This window comes from Diceros bicornis, chromosome 14, assembly GCF_020826845.1.
Source record: "Diceros bicornis minor isolate mBicDic1 chromosome 14, mDicBic1.mat.cur, whole genome shotgun sequence".
Lineage (NCBI taxonomy): Eukaryota > Metazoa > Chordata > Mammalia > Perissodactyla > Rhinocerotidae > Diceros > Diceros bicornis.
Window position 1 is genome coordinate 1,860,485 of NC_080753.1, and position 27,382 is coordinate 1,887,866.

Here is a 27,382-nt window from a genome sequence, read left to right on the forward strand (position 1 = left end):
GTATGCCTGAGAAGAATGTGTATTCTCCTGCTTTTGGATGGGATGTTTTGTATATATCTATTAAGTCCATCTGTTCTAATGTGTCATTTAAGGTCGATGTTTCCTTGTTGACTTTCTGGATGATCTATCCATTGATGTAAGTGGGGTATTCAAGTCCCCTACTGTTATTCTTGCTGTTGCTCTCTCCCTTTAGGTCTATTAATATTTGCTTTATATATTTAGATGCTTCTATGTTGGGTGCATAAATATTTACCAATGTTATATCTTCTTGTTGGATTGACCCCTTTATCATTATGTAATGTCCATTTTTGTCTTTTATTAGTCTTTGTTTTAAAGTCTGTTTTGTCTAAGTATAGCTACCCCAGCTTTCTTTTGTTTCCATTTGCATGAAACATCTTTTTCCATCCTTTCACTTTCAGTCTGTGTGTGTCCTTACGTCTGACATGCTCTTGTAGGCAGCATATAGATGGATCTAGTTTTTCTTTTATCCATTCAGCCACTCTGTGTCTTTTGATTGGAGCATTTAGTCCATTTACATTTGAAGGAATTATAGATAGGTATGTACTTATTGCCATTTTGTTAATTATTTTCTGGCTGTTTTGTAGTTCCTCTCTCTCACTTTTTTCTTCTTTTTCTCTTTTTATTGTGGTTTGATGACTTTCTTTACTGTTATATTTAGATTCTACTATCATTAGCTTTTGTGTATCTACTATAGGTTTTTACTTTGTGGTAAAAAATGAGGCTGATATATGGGAGCATGAAGCTTCCATATATCAGCCTATGTATATACTGGTCTCTTTTAAGCTGATAAGTTTGAACACATTCTAAAACTACATTTTTACTCCCCCCACTCACATTTTATGTTTTTGATGTCACATTTTATATCTTTTTATTTTGTGTATACCTTAACTAATTGTTCTATTTATTTTTACTACTTTTGTCTTTTAACCTTCATATTAGCTTTATAGTTGATTAGTCTGCTACCTTTAATATATATTTACCTTTGTCAGTGAGATTTTTACTTTCTTATGTTTTCTTATTACTAATTAGTGCCCTTTCTTTTCAGCTGAAAGGAGTTTCTTTAACATTTCTTGTAAGGCTGGTTTAGTGGTGGTGAACTCCTTTCCTTTTTGCGTGTCTGGAAAAGCTCTTTTTCTCTCCTTTGATTCTGAATGATAACCTTGCCAAGTAGAGTATTTTTGCTTTCAGCATTTTGAATACATCATGCCACTCTCTTCTGGCCTGTACAGTTTCAGCTGAAAAATCTGCTCATAGTTTTATGGAGGTTCCCTTGTACATAACATGTTTTTCTCTTGCTGCTTTTAAGACTCTCTCTTTATCTTTTACTTTTGACATTTTAATTATAATGTGACTTGGTGTGGATCTCTTTGGGTTCATTTTGTTTGGGACTCGCTGGGCTTCTTGAACCTGGATGTCTGTTTCCTTCCCCAGGTTAGGGAAGTTTTCAGCTATTATTTCTTCAAGTAGGTTTTCTGTCCCTTTTTCTCTCTTCTCCTTCTGGGACGCCCATAATTTGAATTTTGTTCTGCTTGATGTTGTCACATAGCTCTCTTAAGCTATCGTAGCTTTCTAAAATTCTTTTTACTTTTTTCTGCTTTGTCTGTGTGAGTTCCACTGCACTGTCTTTCAGGTCACTGATCCTTTCTTCTGCTTTATCTAATCTGCTGTTGAACACCTCTGGTGTATTTTTTATTTCAGTTATTGTATTCTTCAGCTCTGTGACTTCTGTTTGGAATTTTCTTAAATTCTTTTTGTTGAAGTTCTCACTGTGTTCATCCATTCTTCTCCTAAGATTGGTGAGCATCTTTCTGACCATTACTTTGAACTCTTTATCAGGTAAATTACTTATCTCTGTTTCCTTAAGGTTTTTTGGGGGGTTTTATCTCATTCTTTCATTTAGACCATATTCCTCTTTGCTCATTTTGCTTGACTGTGTTTGTTTCTGTGTATTAGGTGAAACAGCTCTCTCGCCCATTCTTGAAGGAGTGGTCACAGGAATACTGAGAGTGTGTTCCAGTCTGTGTCTGTGCAGTGTCCTGGGGGTGGTAGCCCGCCAAGAAATGTCTCTCCAATTGTTTCAGTTTGTAAGGACCTAGAAACGTAGGCCCCTCGGCCACCAGTGCCAGGTGTTCACAGGGCGTCCCCTGTGTGGACTGCATGGACCTATGAGGTTTGGTGGGGCAGGGCCACACTGCAGTAGAGTGCCAGGCTGGTCTTGGCCACAGTGGAGCACCAGGCCAGGACAACTGGCACTAGCAGGGTAGAGGGAGGGCACCAAAAATGGAATCCACAAACACTGAGCTAGCAAGGCAGAAGGAGAGTGTAAAATTGGCACCCACCTGCGCTTCTGTACCCAGAGAGAGTTCCAGCAGACCCCTGTCCCTCAGCAGACACTGTAGGATTAGTCAGCGTGTCTCCTTCACATACAGTCCAGGTGCTTTCCAAACTGCTGCATCTGTGCTGGATCCCGGGCAAGTGAGTCTGTGCATGAGCCCTGTAACAGCAGACTCAGTTTCCTACAGCCCTCTGGGTCTCCTGGATGTAAGCCCCATTGGTTTTCAAAGCCAGATGATTTGGGGGCACGTCTCTCCAAGGCAGATTTCAAGGGGTGGGGTGTCTGCTGTGGCCTTGAGCCCCTTGCTCTTCAGGGAGAAGCTCCATGTTTGTGACATCCCTCCTGCCTGTGGGTCACCACACTGGGGGTAGAAGTTTTGGCAAGGGCATCTCTGCCTCTTCTACCCATCTCAAGGTGGCCTTTTTATCTTTTCCTTGGAAGAGCTGTTCAGTTAATCCTCAGGTCTTTCTCAGAGAGAATTGTTCTCTTTGTAGCCATAACCTTGGTGTGTCCGTGGGAGGAGGTGAACTCAGGATCTTCCTACACCGCCATCTTGAACCTTCTTGTTTAGACAAAGACTTCCAGTCAGCTATTTTAAATATATCCAATCAACCAAAGGAAACCATGTCTAAATAACTAAAGGAAAATATGAGAATGATGTCTCATACAATAGAGGATATAAAGAGGCAGAAATTATATTTTAAAAAAGGAAACAAGAAGAAATTCTGGAGTTGAAAAGTACAATAACAGAAATGAAAAATTCACTAGAGAGGGTCAAAGTAGATTTGAGCAGGTCAAAGAATCAGAAAACTTGAAAGGTCAATTGAGATGATCAAGTTTGAGGAATAGAAAGAAAAAAATGAAGAAAAATGAACAGAACCTCAGAGACCTATGGATCAAGAGTACCAATAAATGCATAGTTGAGTCCCAGAAAGAGAAGGAAAGGGCTAGAGAGAATATTTGAAGAAATAATGGTTGAAAACTTCCCAAATTTGTACAAAAAACGTTAATCTACATATCCAAAAGCTTAATGGATTCCAAGTAGGATAAATTCAAAGAGAACCACATGTAGACGCATCATAAACAAACAGTTAAAAGCCAAAGATGAAGAGAATCTTGAGAGTAGCAAAAGAGAAGTGATGTATCACATATAAGTGATCTTCAATAAGATTAACAGCTAATTTCTCATCAGGAATGATGTAAGCCAGAAGGCAGTGAGATGATATATTTAAAATACCAGAAGAAGAACATTATCAACCAAGAATTCTATATCCCACAAAATTATCCTTCACAAATGAAGAAGAAATCAAAATATTCCCAATAAACAAATGCCGTGAAAATTCATTGCTAGCAAATGTGTCCTACAAGAAATACTAAAGGGAGTCCTTCAGGCTGAAATAAGTGACACTAGATAGTAACTCTACTCCACGTGAAGAAATAAGAACACCAGTAAAGGTAACTCCGTAGATAAATTGAAAAGACAGTATAAAGGTAATTTTCACCTGTAACTCTTCTTCTCCTCTCTGATTTAAAAGGCAGCTGCATAAAGAAATAATTAGGAATCTGGGCTGAGACATACAATGTATGCAGATGTAATTTGTATGACAATTACAGCATAAAGGAGGAGCTAAAAGAATGGAGCTATGTAGGAGCACAGTTTTTGTATACTACTGAAATTAAGTTGGTATTAATCTGAACTGGATCATTAGAAGTTAAGATGCTAATTGTAATCCACAGGGCAACCTCTAAGAAGATAACTCCAAAAACTATTGTGAAAGAAATGACAAGTACACTACAAAGCATACACTAGGGAATTTCTGTTTTTTAGTGTGTGTGTGTGTGAGGAAGATCAGCCCTGTACTAACATCTGCCAATCTTCTTTTTTTTTTTTTTTTGCTGAGGAAGACTGGCCCTGGGCTAACATCCATGCCTATCTTCCTCCACTTTATGTGGGACGCCGCCACAGCATGGATTACCAAGTGGTACATTGGTGCACGCCCAGGATCTGAACCGGCGAACCCCCGGGCTGCCGCAGCAGAGCGCACACTTAACCGCTTGCGCCACCGGGCTGGCCCCCAGGAATTTCTGTTTAATGCAAAAGAAGATGGTAATGGAGAAACAGAGAAATGAAAATACATTAAACATATAGAAAACAAATTGCAAAATGGCAGATGTAAATCTTAATTTATCAGTAATTACATTAAATGTAAATAGATTAAAGAATCTAGTCAAAAGGCAGATGGGCAGAATGGATTTAAAAAAACATGATTCAACTCTATGCTGTGTACAAGGCAAACATTTTAGATTCAAAGACACAAACAAGTTGAAAGCAAAAGAATGAAAAAAAAAATCATGCGAACAAGAACCAAAAAAAGCTGAAATGCCTATGTGAATACCAGGCAAAATAGATTTTAAGACAAAAATTGTTACTAGACACAAAAAAATGTTATTGTATAATGATAAAAAGATCAATTCATCACAAAGATATAACAATTATAAACATATACGCATCTTACAATAAAGCCCCAAAATACTTAAAGCAAAAATGACAGAACTGAAGGGAGAAATAGACAATTCAACAATAATAGTTGCAAATATCAACATCCCACTTTCAATAATAGAACAACTAGATAGGAGATCAGCTAGAAGCCTTGAAACTACTACAAAACAACTAGACCTATGACATCTATAGAACACCTCACCCAACAGCAGAATGCAGTCTTCTCAAATGCACAATTGAATCTTCTCCAGGATAGACCATATGTTAGGCCATAAAACAGGTATAAATAAACTTAAAATAATTGAAATTATACCCAGTATATTCTTGGACTACACGAGAATGAAATTAGAAATGACTACCAGAGAGGAGTTTGTGAAATTCACAAGTACGTGAAAATTAAACAGCACACTCCTAAATAAAAATTGGTCAAATAAGAAATCATAAGGGATACTGGAAAATACTTTGAGATGAGTGAAAATGGAAACACAACATACTAAAACTTATGGGGTGCAGCTAAAGCACTGCTTAGAGGAAAATTTATAGCTGCAAATGCTTCTATTAAAAAGAAGAAAGATCTCAAACCAGTAACCAACCCTTTTACCATAACTAGAACCAGAAGAGGAAACTAAACCCAAAATAAGCAGTAGGAAGGAAATAAAGATTAGAGCAAAAATAAATGAAATAGAGAATAAAAAAGCAAAGGACAGAAGCCACATGATCAGGGGACAGCCCAGTAGCGTAGTGGTTAAGTTCACGGTTAAGTTCACATGCTCTGGTTTGGAGGCCCAGGATTCATGGGTTCAGATCCTGGGGGCAGACCTACACACCGCTCATCAAGCCATACTGTGGTGGCATCCCGCATAAAAATAGAGGAAGATTGGCATAGATGTTAGCTCAAGAAAAATCTTCCTCACCACACACACACAAAAAAAACCCACATGATCAAATCAATAGATGCAGAAAAAGCACCTGAGAGCATTCAACATTCTTTCATGATAAAAACACTAGACAGAAGTTCAATAAACGAGGAATGGAAAGGGACATCTTCTGCTTGATAAAGGGCATCTAGGAAAAACCCACAGCCAACATCGTATTTAATTGTTGAAGACTGAAAGCTTTTCTCCTAAAATCAAGCACAGAACGAGGATGAGACCTTTTTTTTTTTTTTAAGGAAGATTTGCCCTGAGCTAACATCTGTGCCAATCTTCCTCTATTTTGTATGCAAGCAGACACCACAGCATAGCTGCCAATGAGTGGTGTAGGTGCATGCCCGGGAACCGAACCCAGGCCACAGAAGTAGAATGTGCCAAACTTAACCACTAGGCCATGGAGCTGGCCCTGGATGAGCCTTCTTAACACTTGTTTTCACCAGTGTACTCTAGGTTGTAGCAGGACAATTAGGCAAAAAAGGGAATAAAAGGCATCCAGGTTGGTAAGGAAGAAGTAAAACTATCTCCATTTATCAACAACATGATCTTTTACATAGCAAATACTCAGGAGTATATACACAAGCGCACGTGCACACACACACAACACTACAAAAAGCAGCGTGTGCTTTGCTGGGAAGAGATACGAAAGGAGAGGCAGCCACTTCAGATAGAATTAGGGAAGAGCGGAAAAGGGGTGCCTCACATGTTTTTCTTTCTCCAGCAAGTTCCCTGATACTACTGCGTGTGTAGACACTTCAATTTAGAAATTGAAATCTTTTTTTTTTCCTTCTTATTGTTTAAAGTGGGTAGAGAGAGACTTCTGAAATTACCTGATACTTATTGGCAACAGCAGAGTGTCAAGAGCCCAATACTCCAGTACAACTAGCCAGAGCAACTGTTGCAGACAGAAAGCCATTAGGGTCTTTGTTTTGACCAGACTGTGAAGGTATTGTTGCCAAAAACCATCCTTTGGGAACTGGCAGTGGTTTTGATGTGTGGCAGCCTTGCTGAAATTAGATTATGTGTAGTTAGAGGAGAGAGAGTGGTAGTGGGCGTGTGTGTGGAGGTGAGATGAGACTAAGTTGACACACAATTGAAGAACAAGCATTACTGATGCTCTTAACTGTGGCTGAGGGGGGAAGGGGAGGTTTGCTGGACTTCCTCCTTTCCAATTTGTCTGTCTTTTTTCTTTCCTTCCTTCTTTCTTTTTTTTTCCCCCGTTATTGCAATGGCTAGGACCTTCAGTACACTGTTGAATACAAGTCAAGAGCAGACACCCTTGCTTCATTCCATCTTCAGGGCTGTAACACCCAATCTTTCACCGTCAAGTATGATGTTCACAATAGTTTTTGTAGATGCCCTTTCTCAGTTGAGGAAGTTCACTTCTATTCTTAGTTTGCTGAGAGGCTTTTTTAAAATCATGACTAGATGTTGGATTTTGTCAAGTGCAACTTCTCCATCCATTGAGATAATCAGATAGATGTTTTTTAATTTTTCAGTCTGTTAATGTGGTGAATTACAATGATATTGAAATGTTAAACCAACATTGCAGTCTTGGGATAAACCTCACTTGGTTATGATTTATTGTCTTTTTTATAGTCGGATTCAGTTTGCTAAAACTTGGAAGAATTTTTCTGTGTTCATGGGAGTGGTGGGTTTGTAGTTTTCTTGTAATGCTTCTGTCTGGTTTTGGTATCCGGGTACTGCTGGCCTCATGGAATGATCTGAGAAGTGCTCCCTCCTTTTCTGTTTTCTGGACAAGTTCTATTATTTCTTCCTTAAATGTTTGGTAGAAACCACCAGTGAAGCTATCTGGGCCTGGAGGGGTTTTTTTGGTTTTATTTATTTATTTATTTATTTTTGTGAGGAAGATCAGCCCTGAGCTGACATCCATGCCAATCCTCCTCTTTTTGCTGAGGAAGACCAGCCCTGAGCTAACATCTATTGCCAATCCTCCTCCTTTTTTTTTCCCTTTTTCTCCCCAAAGCCCCAGTAGATAGTTGTACGTTGTAGTTGCACATCCTGCTAGTTGCTGTATGTGGGACGCCACCTCAGCATGGCCGGACAAGTGGTGCATCGGTGCGCGCCCAGGATCCGAACCCGGGCCACCAGTAGCGGAGTGTGTGCACTTAACCGCTAAGCCACAGGGCCGGCCCCTGGTTTTATTTTTGTGTGTGGGTTTTTTTGGTGGGAAGATCTTTAACTACATATTTAATTTCTTTAATTGATACAGGGTATTCAGATTATCTGTGTCTTCATAAGTGAGCTTTGATAGTTTGTGTCTTTCAAGAAACTTGTCCATTTTTATCTAAGTTGTCAAATTTACTGCCATAAAGATGTTCATACTACTCCTTTATTTTCATTTTAATGTTTGTAGAACCTGTGCCCGTCCTCCTCCCTCATTCCTGGCATAGGTCATTGGGGTCCTCTCTCTTTTTTCCTGATAAAAATGGGTAGATGTTTATCAATTTTATTGACTTTTTTTTCAAAGGACAAGGTTTGATTTCACTGATCTTCTTGTTTTCTATTTCTATTTCAGTGATTTTGGCTCTTATATTTATTAGTACTTATTTTTTCTATTTACTTTTGGTCTCATTTACTCTTCTTTTTCTAGTATATAAAGGTGGGAGCTTAGGTCACTGAGTTGAGAACTTTATTCTCATCAAAAGTGGTTAGTGTTTTTAAAAATTCATTTTTCATCTAAGTACTGCTTTAGATGCATTGCACAAATTTTGATGTTTTGTTTTCATTTTCATTCAGTTAACCACTTTTTCATTTCCCTTTTGATTTTTTCTTTGATCTACATTTTAGTTTGAATTATGTTGTTTAGTTTTCAAATATTCGGGGGATTTTCCAGATGTCTTTATATTATTGGTTTCTATTTTACTTCCATTGTGGTCAGAGAAATACTTTGTAGAATTTGAATTCTTTTAATTTTATTGAGATTTGATGTATGGCCCAGACTATGGCCTGTCTTGATAATGTCCCATGTGCACTTGAAAAGATTGTGTATTCTGCTGTTGTTGGGTGGAGTGTTCTATGAGTGTCAGCTCAAGTTGGTTGAGTGTTAAGTCTTATATAAAGATATATATCTTTACTGATTTTTCAGATTTGGAAAATTTTCAGTTATTTCTTCAAAAAAGTGTTTTGTTACCTCTCCCCCTTTCATTCTGTTTCTGTGACTTCAGTGTGTGTGTTTGTGTGTGTGTGTGTATGCACACACGTATGTGTGTGTTGTACATGCACGTGTGTCTCTTCCTTTTTGTGTTTCATTTTGGTGGTTTCTATTGTTATGCATTCAAGGTTACTCATCTTTTACTCTGCAATTTCTCGTCACTTGTTCATCCCACCCAGCATAGTTTTCATCTCGACACTGCAATTTTCATGACAAGAACACTTTGGGTCTTTTTGTCTTCCATGTCTCTCCTTAGCATGCTCAATCTTTCCTCTACCCATTTGAACACATGAAGTATATTTATAATATGTTTCAATGTTCTTGTTCAGTAATTCTATCATGTGTGTCATTTCTGGGTTTGTTTCTGCTAATTTTTTCTCTTCATTATGAGATTGTACTTTATACATCTGGTAATTTCTATATCAGGCATTTTGAATTTTATGTAACTAGGTAAGAATTATATATGTATATATGCATACAAGTAATATGTATAACATACATTTTTTATACACACATTTTTTTCCTGGGATACAACTAAGTTACTTGGAAACATTTGATTCTTTCCAGGCTTTTACGGTGTGTTAGGCAGAACCAGCTCAGCCTTTAGCTTTGGGCTAATTTGCCCCCACAGTGGACACGATACCCTTCCAAGTACTCTTCCAAATGCCCCAGCTACCACCAGCTGCATCTGGCTGGTGGGAGTGTGAACTCTTCCTGGCCCTGAGTGACCTCCAGGACATGGTCCACTTGCTTTTTTCCAGTGGTTCTGTACTTGGCCTTGGTCGTTTCACAGGCATTTGCTGATCACACTCAGCTGGACTTGAGTAGCGCCCTGGACAGGCAACAGGGCTCTTTCCTCTCCAGTACTCTGCCCTGCGAAGTCTAGCTGTCTTGGCCTTTCCAAATTCTCAGTTCTGTTTCCTCAGCTCAAGGAGACTGCAACGCTGTGCGAGTTCCTCTCCCCATGGAGAGCCTGCAAACTCGCTGCAGGCAGGAAGCCAGGGCAACGCAGGGCTCCTGTCTGTCTCCCTCTTCTGAGATCTGTCTTGTGTGCCTCGTTTCCAGTGTCTGGAAGCCATCCCCGCTGCCCACCAAATATCTTGTCTGATTTTTAGTTACTTAAGACAGTGGGAAAACCCAGTCCTCGCTGCGCCGTCTTGTCCAGAAGTGGAAATGGCTTGTTGGACTTTGAATATCTCACAGATGTTGTTTCTACTCATTAATCAATAAGCATATATTGAGGCGGGCCTGTCCCCCTCACTGGGAGGGAGCAAATCCCCACCCTCCATTGGAAGTCAGGAAATCTTGCATTCACAGTCAACAGCCAGTTTTCATTTCATTTTTTACACACTGACCAGGACAGAGAATCCTACTCCCATGAATTTGTAAGGCCTCTAGTATCTCAAAAGCTACTGTAAGCATCTTTAAAGCTAAATTAACTTCACTAAAAAAAGGAAAAGGTACAACTTGTAATACTTGAGGCATAAATACTTGGAAATGAAGAATACCCACTATATCTTGGGTTGGAAACTAATGGGTTGGGAACGAAAAACTCCTTGTTCACTTTCAGAGGGAGAACTCGAACTCTCCAGCTTCCCAGCAGGTCAGATGGTTCCCCAAAACGCATCCTGGGGTTTGCCCTCATTAGCACGTGCTTCCCATGCTGGCTGCAACCTGCTTCCTTTGAAGGTTCCCTGAGCAAGGGTGCCACGCAGGAAATGGAGGTGGGTTTTGAGGAGCATCTGAATAGCCCCCACCCCCTCTTGCATTAGAAAATACAGAGCCGCTTTGCTGCTGTGGCAGCCCCCACTCGATCTCTCTCCAGGGAGTTGGCCTTCCAGTTCTCCTCTCCCCAGTGAGGCCAGGAAAGGGCCTCACAGCAGAACAATGTGCAGCTTCACACCTTCTGTCAGCTTTGCTGAAATTGTAGATTTTGCCATGTAACTAACTTTGCTGTAAGAGCCAGAAGGATATTTCTGAGCTACATATGGAAAGCAAGAAAATAATCTGAATCCTGCAGCATCACGATGATGAATGTGTTAAAGTCTTAGGGGAAAATGAAGGAAATCGGATCAACATGGTTTTGCATCATTTGCAGAATGACTTCTGCAAAATGCACACCCAATTTTTTTTTTTATGAGAATGGGGAAATACAATCAGTACCTTGAAGCCATGTGAAAAATATACCAGGAGCTTCAGTGTGATCGATAAGGGCAGACCTCCTCAACCAAGAAAAAAGAGGAATCAGCACAGGAAAATAAAGCAAGCAATCTGAGTGACCTCTTAGAAAAGGCCCTTCTCATGTGTTAATTCAAACCTCTGGCTCTCTGTCGAGGAGCCTGTGGCTGTTCTGCCAGCCAGGCCTGAGTGAAGAGTGGTGTGAAGTGCAGCTGGCCTGCTCGGCGGGACTTCCACAAGCCCTTTACACCCCCCGTACACACTGCTCTCCAGCGCTCTCGTGATGACATTTACAATGGCATTTTTATTTATATACTGCAGTATCTTTTGAACAGTGCTTTGCAGTTAGTGGAGTCTTTCCATACACTGGTTTTACCTGAGACAGGGAGTTGAGAAGGTGTCACACCTCTTGGCAGATGAGGAAATGGAAGTTTCAGAACCAAGAACGGTTGAGTGACTTGGCCAGTGTCCCAGGGAAAGGACCTAGGCAAAACAAAAGGCTTCTAATTCCAAATTCAGTGTTCTTTCTGCTGGAACGTGCTGCCCCCCAGGACTGGTGGGAGCTTCTGGGGCCAGTTCTCAGGCTAATGCTTCGTGATTGTTCTTTGTTCTTCACTCAGCACCCTTCGTGCCCACCTGCCGTGCACAGAGCTTCGTGCTAAGGTTTCCCACGAAGACAGCAGGGTCTAGAACACAGGACTGGCCGGCGTAGCCTCTGGGGACTTACGGGAATGCTGGCGTGGTTTTCTCACAGTTCCTCATTACTGCCTGGTCTCATTTGGTACTTACTTTGCTAACTATATTTTTGCAAGAATCAGCATAAATCAGGTCAGTTAATGTAGAGATGGGCAAAAAACTGCTAAAAAATGTTGCTGGGATTGGTCCTCATAGCTGTTAACTCTGGGGGTGCCTGGCTTTACAGTGTCGCCGTAGTCATGAGAGCAGTGGTCCAGGGCTTCAGGCTTTCAAAGCAGCTGTGAAGGTTGTAACAATTGCTTGCTGAGATGGCTTGTAGAGTGTTTCATGGCTAAGCCTTTAACACAGAGTTTATTAACTAGAGATTAACAGTAGTGATTTTTCTTATGACCAAACCATTGAAGGAAATTGACACTAATTTATTTCCTTGAAAAATGAAATGCAAAAAACAAATTTATCAAATGACCTGATATTTTCTGCACTGATTTCCAACCCCACCCCCAGTTCAGATTGAACCAAATTGGAAATTTAAACCAAATGATTATGTATTATACATTTTCTAGTTAAGTGACTTCTGTTTCTCAGTCTTCTAAATTCAGGGTACATCAGAGCAGTGTGGGTCTTGATAAAGCATACATATACCAAGATGTCAAAGGGCAGTGCGGGTAGGTCTGGAGGCTCTTTGGCTACATTCAGTTCTCAGTTGTCCCGGAGTGTCTTATGCAGGGTGTGCAGCGTCTGCTACAAGTCACCCTGAGTTATCCACAGCCTGGACTGCCTACTTCACAGTAGAGGCCCGTGCTCAGGCCCCTACCACGGCACTGCAGGGGCAACAGGGTGACGACTGGTATCCTTTTGAGACTGTGATGCACGTAATGCTCCCGTTCAACTGTGTGAACCAAGATCTGGCATAGAGCAGATATTTAAAAATTGTTTTTGATGTGACCAAAATTATACATAGAAAAAAGAGAAGCACACCAATATTTTAAAGTCTTTTTTTTTCCTTCCCTAACTTTTCACAAAGGATTTGCTGTAAGTCTTCAAGTCATCTTGTCCAATCCAAAAGCTGTGTTTAAGCGTCGTGGATCCCAGCCAGGGATGCAAGAGTCTGACTTTCTAAAGCAGATAACAACAGTCGAAGAACTGGAACCGAAAGCAAGTAACTGCACCAAGGTATTCATTTCACTTGTGCTGCTTGACCATGTAGAGGGTCAGCGTTGTGTGGCTACCAAAGGTCTCCCTCCCCTTAGGTCCTCGTGTGGCACACTCGGACAGAGAAGGTTAATCTAGCCAACGAGCCAAAGTACCACCTGGACACAGTGAAAATTGAGGTGTAAACGCAGTAGCACCTGGTGCCGCCTGCCTGGCCAGTGAACGTGGAAGAGGACACGGGGAGGCCTGGCTGCAGAGCATTCAGGTACTGTCCTTCACTTCAGTACAACAGCCTGTCGTCACCTGATGGACATCTGTTTACACAGAGCTCGTCAGTTGACATCAGCTAACTGGATGGTATAAGATGTATGTTTTTGTCTTTGTTTGTTCTGCATGTTCTCCCTACAACTAAACTGGAAGACCTCTGTACAGCACAGCTCAGTGACACTGCAGGGACCACTCTGAGTATCTCGTATACTTTTCCTTCCCCCATTTGGCCTTATAATTGGTAGAACTGAACAGGTTTTAGAAACAGCTTACAGGTATTTCATCAACTAAATGTTCCCATCCCTGACTGCAATGTTACCTAATTTTTGTAAGGTTGGTAGCAGTATACATCATAGGAAATAAAACCCACAAAAAAAAGGTCTATGGATTCATCTGTTTAATATAGGGCTATAACATTTTATCAGTACTAGGCACCATAAAATGTAAACACAATTACTGTCATAAACCTGGATATACCTTCAAGGATTGAAAGTGGCTTTGTTTAGTTACCCTGTTTGCATATAGTGCAGAGAAAGGTCTTCATGTTAGCACTATGTATATAAGAGATCCAAATTACAAGAGAGGCAGATAAAATCTGAATTCTTTCAACATTCATTAAAGTAAGTTTTGTAGTGACATCCAGGTTTATCTTCCTTTCACTAACCACGTTCCCTGTAAGCACATCGTAACCACAGCACAGTGAGTGAATGATGAAATCAAGGAATCTGGAACACCAGGAAACAGTGCTCAGTGACACATTTACAGTCTATTTATAGGATTACACATTTGATCGTACAGTACCTTCCTACAGGATTACGGGCTAATTTGGGGGCAAGGTTTATACTGTTAGAGGTATTACTAACATGATGATAACTACTTCCCTTATATGCAAACATTAGAGCTATAATTTTATCAAGTAAAACTGATTGATTGATTATGCAAGTTGACTGAGCAGCTTATCAAACAATGTGGTTTATGAAATCATGGGAAATACGAGCAAAGCTGCCCTGGACATAAAATGGTTTCTCAACCTGCTTTTCACCACATCAAATTTAATCAGTACAGACCACACGGTCAATCAGGTAATTCTTAATATGAACAAATGGGGGAAAAGAAAAAAATATATGTACATGAATAAACAGGGACTAGATGCATTTCAGCAAGGAATGTCAGGTGGCGGTTCTGGGGGAAACTTGCACTGTGGCTTTCACTTCCACAGCTGTGTGCTGAGAGTCTGACCCGATGAGCTTCCAGACCATCCTGCTGTTGTGTTGGGGGGCTGGCCGAGACCCACGGGAGGGCTCGCACTGCTGAGAGCCATGCCAGCCATCTGCTGATTCATCTGTGAAACATAAAAGGCTCAGTTTAAGAGGCTTACATCACTTCTAATTCTTGTTTCTTTAACCACAGGTAGACATTTTTAATAGTCACCCTATTTTATTGGAAGCTGCCTTTATTTGAAGACATACTGAAGCTTAATAGCAATTATAATAAGTATTTTTCATCAATGTGAAAATCAGAGCCCTGGGTACAAGCAGACTAAATACAGTTATTTCTCTACAGAAAGCAAAGAGCTACGTTGTTCCCATCTTAGTCTTTTTTCCTTCTACTTTTTAGCACTGTCCATAAAGTGATCTCAATATATTCATTTTCTAGACTCCATTTCTTATCCCCTAAAGATTAACCACAACTGAAAAAAAGTACCAAAGCAATCTTTGACATACATTTTTTTCTTCTGCTTAGCTAACCACATAAACATCTAAAATTAATTTTCATTATAAGATATAAGGTATAAGATGACATGTATTTTTCTTCCAGACTGGAGTCCTGTTTGTTTGTATAGAAGCATCTTAACCCTTCCCTGTGGTTCTCTTCCTTCTAAGACTGATGATAAGTGAAGGCAAGGCAAGAAGATTTACCACAAGGCAGAGCAGGTTAAAAACCTGGGCTCAGGGTTGGACTGCATTCTTGATGAAGACACTAGTATTAACCACATCACTGATCAGGCATGAGTGTCTGAAGGGGCAGATCACTTCTTCAGACTCACTAAAGGATGCTGTAACCACCTTGTGGTTGGCCAGCAGATGCCACTGAGGGGGAGTAGAGAACGGCACTCCCCTTCAGCACGACGGAGTAAGAGCCCCCGCTGGCTCCTCACGGGCTCATCCAGCACCTTCACCTGAGCAGGTGAGCTTCAGCATGTTGGCTACACAAAAGCTGCTACTAACATTTCATACTTGGAATTTCTGTGATTCCCAGAGAGTGGAGACCAATGTCATACAGACATTCCTTTAAATAGTGACAGTAAAAGTCACTTGGAGCATTCACAGGGTATACAATGACGTTAGTTAGAAACCACTACAGACTATCCCCTGAATGCTCTCAAGGTAAAACAGCCGACCACAACAGAAACCCAGATCACCAGAATGCTGGAGGCACATCAAACAGCAAGTGCAGGGGAGGGGCAGCAGGAGCATGGACCTGTCTGAGGCCTTTGTCTCTGGAGTCAGAGGAGTCAGACGGAGCACCTCAGACAGAAGTGGATTTGAAAGAGGTAATACTACAACGTCATCTCCTGGCTCTAAACTAACTTAAGTAGAAACAAGATTTTATATATGAAGAGGTGTCTGAGACAAATAAGGGTTTGTTCATATCTTATGCGAATTCTTGAACTAGTGGTAATCTTTTTAAACATAAATATAATTATGGGGATGAGTAAAAAGGAAATACAACTTTACAACGATTTTTTTGTGTGTGTGAGAAGAATTGGCCCTCAGCTACCATCCGTGCCCATCTTCCTCTACTTTATATGTGGGACACCGGCACAGCATAGCTTGATGAGCAGTGCACAGGTCTGTGCCCGGGATCTGAACCTGCGAACCCCAGGCCACTGAAGCGGAGTGCATGAACTTAACCACTACGCCACCGGGCCGGCCCCCAAAGATTTTTGAAGAAAAAGATTTTTTATAAATCCATGGGCAGTAGCCATAGGACATGGAGAACAGCCTAAATCCCTCATAAAATAGTACTTGAAATACATGAGGCTGGATTTTCTTTCTAATTTTTGAAAGTTATAAAAAACTCAAAAGTTATTAAGATAGGTTGGGCTAAGTGCACTATAAAAATGCCCCCCAGGGAGCTGAATTAGGCCTGGTGCTAATTTAAAGGGGGCAGACAGGGAGTCTCTCAGGATGCCCAAGATGACTTCTCCTGTCACTCATGTTAGAATCTGAACATTCTTGGTACAGGGACAAGGACAGCTCCTTTGTCTATTTGATATAACTTCAAAATATCTATAGACAGTTTGACCTTATACAACATTATCCCCACTCAATTCTTTCTGACAGATTGTTAGATTTAAATACAAATAAAACCATTTACAAAATAAATCTAGTTTCTTTGATTTTGGAGAAGTTGGAGAGTAAATGACCCCTACCTGCGAGAGGTTCCACTGAGGCTGTTGAGCTTGTGGCAGGCCAAACTTACTCTGGGGTGCGCCCATCTGTCCCACCATTCCTCCTTGGGCGCCAACAATGTTTTGAGGAAGTGGCATCACACCAGTTTGTGCATTTCCCATAAACCCATTGGGCATGGGCATGCCCACCATCATGCTTGCATTCTGTCCCATCACATTTCCTATAAGGCCAGGCGCTCCAGGCACAGGTACGCCCATCGACGGAAAACCCTGAAATGCAGTCGGTGCTTGTGAGGTAAATGGTATATTCGTGGGTCCCAAATAGACACCTGCATCATAAGAACCATGAAAAGAAAATGGATGAGGAAAACAGCTATTGTATCCAGGTGCACTCACCTCTATAATCACAGAAAAAGGATACCATATTTCTGAACTACCCACAGAAAAAATTTTAATTCCAGTCTAGCTGCTCCTACTGCTCAGACCAACTCACACCTACTCCTTCAGAGCTGGTTACTTCCAGAATGCAGACACATCAGTTATTAACCTGAGCAAGTTTAATTAGGATAAATAAGTCTTATGCAATAGCTATGGAAAATACCCACTGTGAAGACCATGCGATTATGTGCTGTCTCTGCTGACCTGCTCCACTGGTCCCCCACTACCAGATACACAGTGAGAGCTGACTGTGTCTGGATCTAATGGAAGCAGCTGGGATGTCACACAATTTCAGCTCATATGTGAAATGTAGCTCATCATTGTAGACGAAATCGTCTGACATTAAAACTGTGTAAACAATAAATCTTACCATGCTAGTATTTCATTATAATTATTTTAAACATCCCGAAGCTTTTTTGGAATCCATGTGATAATTCAGACTGCTTACTGTTCACTTGCAGAGAAAATACCATACTGTACACAGTTATCAACTTCATGCAAATCAAATTTAAATAATTCTTTAAAGATAATCCATGTCCTATAAGCTTGTGAAACAATGTCAAGTGATATGTGAACAGCTTGTGAATTCTAATGAATAAAGTTTTGTGAATTCTGTACATGCTTTTTAATTTTAATGCCTCATTCATTTCAGTTTTGTAGTTGTGTAAATTGCAACAACAAAAGCACCCATTACATAGACAAATAGGTAAGAAACATAATTGATAATATTGTAACCACAAAGGATATACTTTTAGTAATGTCACTACAATTCACTGAAAGTAGATTTCAAACTGAATTACCAGGAGTACTCTGCTGCTGAATGGTGCCTGTACCATACAGAGATAAGATGGAGTCTTTGGAGAGCTGTTTCTTCGCCACCTCTTCTGACTTTGTAGTTTGCTCAGTGAACAGATCCAGATCCCCAGATGTTACTGTAGACAGAGTGGCAGTGGCTGGTACGGAGGATGTCCCCTAAGATAAACACCAAAATAAGCTGTTGAATTCTGTATACTAAAACAAAGCTCATCCATTACTTAAAATCCAAATGAAGTTATGAAACTAGACAGAAATAAAACGATTGTAGAAGGTAAAATGGTGACATTAAAGAGGATCATTCCACAAGCCCACACATAAAAAAAAAAAATCTAGGATAAAGGTACAATGTTTCCTATTTTGAATCTGTTCATGTAGCAGTAGATCAAAGCTCTTTCATAATCAATTGCATTTACCTGCTAGACTAAAGCAGAGGTTTTGCCCATCACGTCCTGACCACAATGGTATGTGGCTGCTGTCTGAGGACCTCCATTCCTGGGAGACTCTCGGGCTCTCCCTCAGCAACTACTGCTTCAAGGAACTGGTGTCCCTTGGAATAAAGAACATTTCTACAACTAGAGCAGACTGCAACAGGGTCCTGCAATGGCTGATTTTGTCTTTTTGGGGGGTAAATAAGGGTTTTGTTTTTCAAAAGCTGCATCATGATATTTTTATAAACCTAATCTAGATCAGTTTTAACCACATTAGAATATTCAGATATTTAAAGTCTTAGCTAAAAAACCTTGCAATAAATTGCCATCCAAGTATTGTATTCACAAACTAAGCAGAACAATATTTTGAATCTATTACGACAAATTAAGCAAGAATTTTGAGATGGAAAGAAAAAGCCACTTAATTGTGCAAAAGATCTGAAATGTATAAGAAATTAGACACGATGGAACAGCAAATATAACAATGTGCTTGAATACAGCATATCTGAACTACCAGTGAAGATGCAGATCTAAGGCTGAAAGCGTGGGTTCCACAGCCAGCCCGCCAGGACCAAGGCTCTGGCCCCCTCACTTCCTGTCACCTGCCCTTCCTCACCCTCAATCACCTCTCTCCTGGAAAATGTGGATAAGAAGATACCTACCTTACAGAACTGCTTGGTAACCACGAGATGTGCTGTGCAGAATGGCAGGGTCAAGCACACAGTGTTTACTGTTAATGTCAGATAGAGCAACCACCTCACTAAGCGATCTTTTTCTCTTTTTCCAATATGTTTAAATTTATGTTTATTCATTCATAAGCTATATGTATACATTATGATGAAAATGCTAGGTTAAAAATACTATTTATTGAATGCAAGTTGAACGAGTAAAGTCAATTCTGTATTCTTGTTTTTTATGAGATGATTCAGATTGCAGTTTAGCCAACATATATTCATTCATTTAATACATGTTTTTGTTCTGTTTTACCCTTTTGACCCCCTTCACCTATTTCTCCCCCTCCCACACCCCACCTCTGGCAAACGCCAATTGGTTCTCTGTATCTGAGCTTGTTTTGTTGGTTTTTTTTTTTTAGATCACTAAGAGATCTTTTCATCACATTTAGTGTCTGTTCAATCTAAGAGATAACTACAAGAAAACACAAAGTGGTTGGGAAAGCTTTACCCCAGATTCCTCCTAGAGCAGCCTGACTGATACTCACAGGCTCCAAACATGGATGTTTCTTCTGATGAAGGCAGATAATACGGAATATCTACTTCAACATGGACACAGTCTAAAACAGCCCCACCAAACAGCATGACTAGTAAGCACTCAAACGTCCATTTATTTATTTATTTATTTATTTATTTTTGGCACTCCATTTGCCAGCCCTAGAACTCCAGGATAAAAGAACAATTTTGCCCGTCAAGTGACACTGCAGGACCCCTACCCAAAGGCCCTCTGGCTGTCTGGGATCCTAGGGCTGAACCAAGGAGAGGCCAGAGCACTTGTGCAGGTCTAGATACTGTTGGTGTGTGTATATTACAGATAGAACAGAAAAGGATGCTTCTACATGTCACCTTTGGGGGCTCTGCAACGATTCCCCTCAACCCTCCATACACATGTGCACTCTGGTCAGCAGAGTATTTCTAACTCACTCAGGGAAGACTACACAGCCAGACGGGTAAAGCAGAATGTAAAATCAATTATCTCATATTCACATGAGTGGGAAAATCTTTTACTAGAATTTGTACTATGTTCAGAAAATAAAATCAGAAGTAAACGAATATAGGATTCAGAGTAATTCCTACTGGTGCTCAATCAATTTCACATAATAAAAACTCACCAAAACTAGTAAATTACCAACTACCAGTATATGTATAAAAGTGTACTTTAACCTGACTTCCCCTTCCTCCTATTTTCAAAAACATTACTTTGAAAACATGCCTGGATTTTAATCTTTACATGTAGATTGGATGACAGATAATTCTGTTTATCAAATATTATAGGGCTCAATACAACTGGCACAATTTTGGTCCAAAAGCAACATTCCAAAGAAAGAATCATGTGATTAAAAAAAATGGCCCTGTTAGTCCATCAGTTACTGATGCAGAATGCCAAAGCATGAAGGCTACTCTAACCCCCCATAAAGGCAGGACCCCACACTCCTTGTCATGGTGCCACCTAAGAGTTCAGTGAGGTCTGCACTGTTCCACTTGCTGCCCTGATACTGAACAGAACACATGAGTACACTGACGCCTCAGACGTGGGGTCTAATTCTCCAAGCAGCTGCAAAGCAATTCTCTCCCCTGCTAAAGAAGTTTAGCAGATAAAACAGCCTCACTAGAATACCAGACCAAAAGAAACTACTTTTCATGCTCAGATTGTCAAATACCCTAAATACTTCCTTCTAAAGAGACAATACTAGCATTAGACAATTTTTTATTATCACATGCATAAGCCCATGCCTGCACAAATTCACAAGGTAATTAATGTTAACTGAAACAATAGTGGAAACACTTAGTTCCTCTATTTATGTGCTGGGGGAGGGGGAGGAAAAGGGGCAAAGCCCTCTTTCCTGAAAATAAACATTAATGCTGCAGACAATTTTGATCAAGATCCATTTAAACTAATAATTCCTAAGAAATCCATTTGCTCAATTCTAGTGGTAATTATACAATGACTATCATAAAAACAATAAATATATGTAATAAAATATATGTAATTAGTCTTCTTAATAAGACATAGGTTCATTCTTAGCAAAACTTTCCATCCAAACAATTCCCATTTGGCTCAGTTTTTCTAGAGAAAGGAACATATTTTACCTCAAAAATTATGCTGTACTGAAACAAACTGGCTGTCTATAAAGTATAAATTTAAAATAGAATCTTAAAGTTATATGCTTAAGAGTAACCTGTATTCCTGAAAGTTCATATATGTCATCTTAAAGAAAGACGAATACTGTATGATATCACTTATATGTGGAATCTAAAAAAAAAGTCATACTCATAGAAACAGAGAGCAGAATGGGGGGGGGTGTTGGTAAAAGAGTACAAACTTCCAGTGAGAAGATGAACAAGGTCTGAGGATCTCATGTATAACATGGTGACTATGGTGGACAACGCCGTATTGTACAAGTGAAATCTGCTAAGAGAGCAGAACTTAAGTGTTCTCACCCCACCTAAGAAAGGTAAATAATGTGAGGTGATGGATGTGTTAATTAACTTGATGGTAGGAATCCCTTCACAATGTACACACATATCAAATTATTATTTTATACACTTTAAATATATTATAGTTTTGTCAATTATACCTCAATAAAGCTAAAAAGTTATTTAAAGTATTAAACTATTTACAATTTAAAAACAGGCAAAAAAACATTCCATGTCATGTTAAGAAGGCAATTCAAAATTTCTTGACCATTGATAGTTAAAAAAAATCCTTCATGTTCTAAATAGCTTTTAAAGAATCATTAAAATAAAAAAAGTAAGGAAGGTTTTAATGCTTAAAGGCTTTTATGAAGATCAACTTTAAACAGTTTATCTTCATAAAAAAGAATATGAGGACTGAATTTGCTAGAATTTCTTATTCTTGGTTTTCCTGCAGCCATAAGTAAACACTATCTTGGGGACGACACAGCAGAGCATAAGAACGACTGGCTGCTTGGTCAATACTGATAGAACCACAGTTTAAAAACCTCTGAAGTGAGTGGCCTTGTTGATAGTAGGCAAGGCTGAAACAGTCTGAGTTTTCCCACTTGTTCATTCTCAACACTGTTGTTTTCCTCAAGCAAGTCAGCAAACTTTAGACAGTGAATATTGAGGCTCTTTGGGTCATACAGTGTCTGTTCAACTATTGAGCTTGCTTTTGTATTGTTAAAGCAGCCACACACAACATGTAAACGAGTGGGAGTGGCTGTGTTCCAATAAACTTTATTTACAAAAACCAGCTGCAGGCTTGGTTTGCCAACCCCTGGTCAAAAGAACAGAGGCTTTCAAAACAGTGACTGCTCAGAAACAATTCTTGCAAATTTGAAATTCTGAAACTTTCCCAAAAAGGAAATAAGCAGTGATCATGTAAAACCATATTCTTACCACATACCTGAGCTGGGGGCATGACAGATGCAGGTAAGGGATTAGAAATCATTGGTCCAAAGATGTCCAGATCATCATTCAGGGCTGGCACCGTGGTCATATTCCCGTTGGTAACTGGTGCCTCAGCAGGGCCATCTGAAAAGAACATAGATTCTTGTCTCTAAGTAGAATCTCTTAAATTACTTGAAACATGGCATTATTTTAAAAATTAATATATTGTTTTAAAAAAGAACAGTTCAAAAGGTTGACAACAAAATATACATTCCCTTTCTACCCCAGGTTCTATCCTCTTTCCCCAAAAAACCATTTTCAGTTTTGTTTATTCTCCCAGAAATATTCCTTACCCGCCGTCTCGAGGTACATATCCAAACCCCTTGTTAAGGAATGGTATCATACTCTTCACGTTACTCTGCATCTGATGCTTCCTTACGTGCCAGGCACTGTTCTGGGTACTTCATATATATTTGCTCATTTAATCCCCATAACCTTATGAGACAGACACTACTTCCAAGATAACTGGCGAAGCTGGGAATTGCTACCACGTTCTTACAGGTAACACCTCCCCATGAATGTGTGTGTGTGTGCATGAATGTTTTGGATATCGTTTCGTATCAAGTCTACCTATCTTGAAAATAAATGTTGATGACTAAAATTTAACATTTTCAGACATTTTAAGTTAAAATAAGGAAAAAAACTGGATAGAAAGAAAAAACAAACATAGAACTAGGTAAACTGATTATAGGAAGTATCCATAAAACTCTGAAATAAACCACAGCCACCTTCAGTGATGGCAGTACGGGAGGGGACTCTGGTAGAGTGCCAACGTGCTCTATCAGCTTCCTCCTCACCCTACCATTCCTTTTTACCTCAGTGCAGAACTGACTAAGCGGAAGGGGTGGAGTTGGAGTGGAGTGTGGCGGAGTTTGCGCGCCCGGTCTTCCGGGGACTGAAACATCTCTCACAGCTCGGTTTTCTGTGGCCACAACCAGACAACAGCTCAGAGTGTCAAATCCAATCTCTTGGGACTTATATCCTAACCGAGCTTCTGTTCTAATCATTTACTGTCTCATCTGATCTCTCTCTGATCTACACACTCCTCACAGGCACAGCCGTCATCCTTTAGAACCTCTTCAAAGTTGAGTGGGATGTCCTGCACAGAGTAGGTGCTCAAATATCTGACAAATTGAACGGAAGGTCTACCACATGCTGGGTATTTCTACCACAACCACAGAAACTCAAAGGTTTCTTCTCTTTTTTGAAATACCACTATAGAAATTGGTATCTTTTATTTCCCTGTTTAAGCTTCAGTGAATCACAAATTATCATTAGTTTCAATGAGTGAATGGTCACAATAAAATATTTTTTACTACTTAATTTATAAAAGGGTGTGTGAAACCCACAAAAGGTTGGTCTGCAAGAGATAACTGCAAATATTTTCAGTGACTGTCAGAGATGTATTATGAGTACGACCTGTGTGCATGTGTTGCACCTGTTATTTATCTCGTCAAGCACTATCGACAATTCAAAGGTGAAGCAATAAAACAATGCGTAGATTATTACCAATGTGCAATATACAGAATTTTAAGCTAAGACACAACTGTGACATAAAAGAATTCAAATATGACTCATACATGGAAGTAACTGTTTTCATTTCTAACCCTTTCAAATGGCAACATTTTGAAGTTAGATCTCTTTAAAGAGCTATCTTATGTTTTCCAGTGCATTCCACATTCCATTTACACGATGTGTGTAATACATCATGTACTTATTAACCAGAAATAAAATATTTTAAAAGGACAAGGTATTTTAGATTAAAAACACAATGACAGGGGCCGGCACGGTGGCATAATGGTTAAGTGCTCGTGCTCTGCTCAGGCAGCCCAGGGTTCACAGGTTTGGATCCCAGGCGCGGACCAACGCATCGCTTATCAAGCCATGCTGTAGTGGCGTCCCATATAAAATAGAGGAAGATGGGCAGGGATGTTAGCCCAGGGCCAATCTTCCTCAGCAAAAAGAGGAGGATTGGCAACAGATGTTAGCTCAGGGCTAACCTTCCTCACCAAAAAAAAAAAAAAAAAAAAAAAAAACTACAATGATAGGAACATCTTTTTATTGTGGTATCCACGATAGCTCAGTAAGGAAACTTGAACAGCAACACCATGTGAGCCAGTGGTGTCTTTTTTTTTTTTTTTAATTGCAGTGACATTGGTTTATAACATTGTATAAATTTCAGGTGTACATCATTATACTTCTATTTCTGCATAGATTACATCATGTTCACCACCCAAATACTAATTACAACCCATCACCACACACGTGCCGAATTATCCCTTTCCAGCCAGTGTCTTAACCCATGAGCTGCAGAGCTGGGGCTGGGAAACAACCTCACCAACAGATGTGTTTCATTCTCTCCTACGGACAAGGAAGCAATTTATTTGCAGAAAATATGACTGACCATATATATGCAATTTAAACTCACAAACAGAAGCACATGTCCTCAAAGTAAACTACAACCAAGAGGAACAAAAGCAGAAAAAGAAAAAGCTGATAAGTTGAGTATAAGTATTTCCAGTTTTTCAGTTAAAATTTTTTGCTTTCCCAAGTAATAGCAGATACTAACAATTAGGACAAATTTATGAAAAAAAAAATCTTAAACCTGAGAAAATACTTTTAACAACTTAATTTTTTTTTGGTAAATTGAGAAAATACTATCAACAGATTTTTCCCACGGGACACAGTCTAGTGTATAGAACACCAGTGAGCCCAGGACACACTGTGCGAGAACTTAAGAGGTTCATCCACTACATGCAAATGATCTGTTTTCATTACTTTTATAAACTGTACATCTGTCAGAAATTTAAAGTCTATTCTAAATAGTACATTACAGTCCACTAAGAATATTAACTTATTGAGACTTTCAAATCTGAACCCTATTCAGTACCTGGTAGTACAGGGTCTAATCTGTACAACAGGCAGCACTTGACTTGGTTTTGAGTCTTACTTTGTCATTCACACCCCTAGGGGCACATATGTGACTAATGAAAGAACAGCTGCACATAGCATGGTGCTTCTATGTGCCAAGCCTGAAAAATACAAATACACACACACAGCTGCCTGTTGAATCTCTGTAACGAAACTGTGAGAGAGGGACTACTCATCATGCCACTCACAGATGGCAAAGAGTTACACGTGTCCAGTGTCCCAGAGCTGGAGCAAAGCCTTAGGTGTAATCGTCCTCAGTTTCTACTAGAAAAGGAATACATTCTTGTAAGAGATTCAAATCATGCAAAAATGAATAAACTAAAAGTTTCCTACCATGGATGGTGGCGATGGTTGCACAATAATGTGAATGTACTTAATGCCACTAAACTGTACACTTAAAACTGGTTAAAATGGCAAATTTGATGTCGTGTATTTCACCACAATAGAAGTATCCCTACCATACATTTTCTATGCTTATAAACATATGCTTAAAAATATGCTTGAAACAATGTATATACACAAATACAATACAAAAATAGTTTTCTTTACATAAAATTGTGTATCTGTGGTTGGGGGTAGACTGCATTCTATGATACCACATGGACCCATAATAGCGTATTTATTCAATCCTTCACTACTGAGCATTGAGGTAGTTTCCAGACTTTTGCTATTACAAAAACAGAACAGTGAACATCCACACTCAACAGAAAGTCTGCACAGATCACTCTCTTCACTGCAGGTAACATGACTTCTGTCTCTACCACTGCACTGTAAACAACTCCATTCTCTTATTCCATTAAAAAAATTTTTTTACGTGGCCTTTTGAAATCTCAGAAAGGCACTCCACACAAGCAACAAAGTTGGGCTCTCTTTGTATCCCCTACCACAGTTAATGGAGCTGTCATGAAAGTCAACTCACACTGTGAGTCCAAAGGGCTGTGGGATCCTTTAGAATGAGATGGAGGAAGCATCTGCTTAGGGAGAGCCATCTTTGTGGCCAGACTGACACTATTTTCAAGTGACTGGGGAAGATTTTCTCTTAGCTCCAAAAACCTCAGGTAAGGAACTTACTCCCAGCCTGACCAAGGCTTCTCTGTCCAGCCTAGTGATCGACACAGTTGACTCTGCTCTGCTCTCAAGTCTATAACATTCCTGCCACCCTCTTTTCTCTCTACCCCAGTCTTCTCCCCATATGATCCCCAAATATGATGGATTTCACCTCCATCAATTTTCCTTGTTACTACAAAAGCTAAGCATTCACAGAATTATTGAAAAACAAATCCTTAACTTAAATGAAAACTTGTCAGCCTTGCAAAATCAGTAAATACAAGTTCCCAGTGAGTTTCCCCAATGGATTTCAATGTTGGCTAATATGACTTACTGTATGTGGCTTGCTAAACACATTCTTTAAAAAAAATTGTTTCAATTCATTTTGAAGATTGTTGTGTTTTTTATTTTCAGTATTTAAAAAGGACAATTAAAGACTAGCTATCATTACCATCATTATAAACATCACATGTTGCCTGGATGTTTTTAAAGAATGTTTACATGTTATTGTTTTTGTCTCCATGAAAGATGGGAGGCCCATCTCCTTCCATTATCTCCCGTTACAAAAACTAAGGAGCAGAAAGACGAAAAGACTTGCTCAATGTCACTTCCCTCTGCACTAGAACAGAGTCTTCTGACCCCTCAACTAGTGAGTGCTCTTTTCTTTAAACCACAAAAAAAGTCATGTAATTACAACTGCACCAAATTACAAAGAAATCACTTAAAATTATGAAAACTAAAACCAAGTTTTAAATAGTTGATAGTTATTTGTACTAAGTGAGAGAAGCAGTGACATAAACAGTTCAAAACCCATTCAGTACCACAAACACTTCCTCATCTCCCCACTCCACTGTCCTCCTACCAGCCCAGATTCTTCTCAATTTACAGTGAGGGATCCAGGTCGACGTGGTC

At 39.7% G+C, this 27,382-nt stretch overlaps 2 protein-coding genes across 3 annotated transcripts in view; one reads left to right on the forward strand and one right to left on the reverse strand.

The window, feature by feature from the left end:
• The window catches only part of B3GAT2 (beta-1,3-glucuronyltransferase 2), a 54,488-nt gene extending 40,371 nt beyond the window's left edge, over positions 1-14,117 (forward strand). The window contains exons 3-4 of the mRNA XM_058554056.1: positions 12,859-13,007; positions 13,085-14,117. Coding sequence (XP_058410039.1) covers positions 12,859-13,007; positions 13,085-13,171 — 236 coding nt within the window. The 3' untranslated portion in view covers positions 13,172-14,117. The remainder of the gene's footprint in view (positions 1-12,858; positions 13,008-13,084) is intronic.
• A 62-nt stretch (positions 14,118-14,179) lies between these two features.
• The window catches only part of SMAP1 (small ArfGAP 1), a 155,690-nt gene continuing 142,487 nt past the window's right edge, over positions 14,180-27,382 (reverse strand). For both annotated transcript variants that reach the window (XM_058554058.1, XM_058554059.1), the window contains 4 exons: positions 22,449-22,576; positions 17,907-18,078; positions 16,690-16,997; positions 14,180-14,595 (listed from right to left, as the gene is read on the reverse strand). In XM_058554058.1, the coding sequence (XP_058410041.1) occupies positions 14,461-14,595; positions 16,690-16,997; positions 17,907-18,078; positions 22,449-22,576 (743 nt within the window). In that variant the 3' untranslated portion in view covers positions 14,180-14,460. The remainder of the gene's footprint in view (positions 14,596-16,689; positions 16,998-17,906; positions 18,079-22,448; positions 22,577-27,382) is intronic.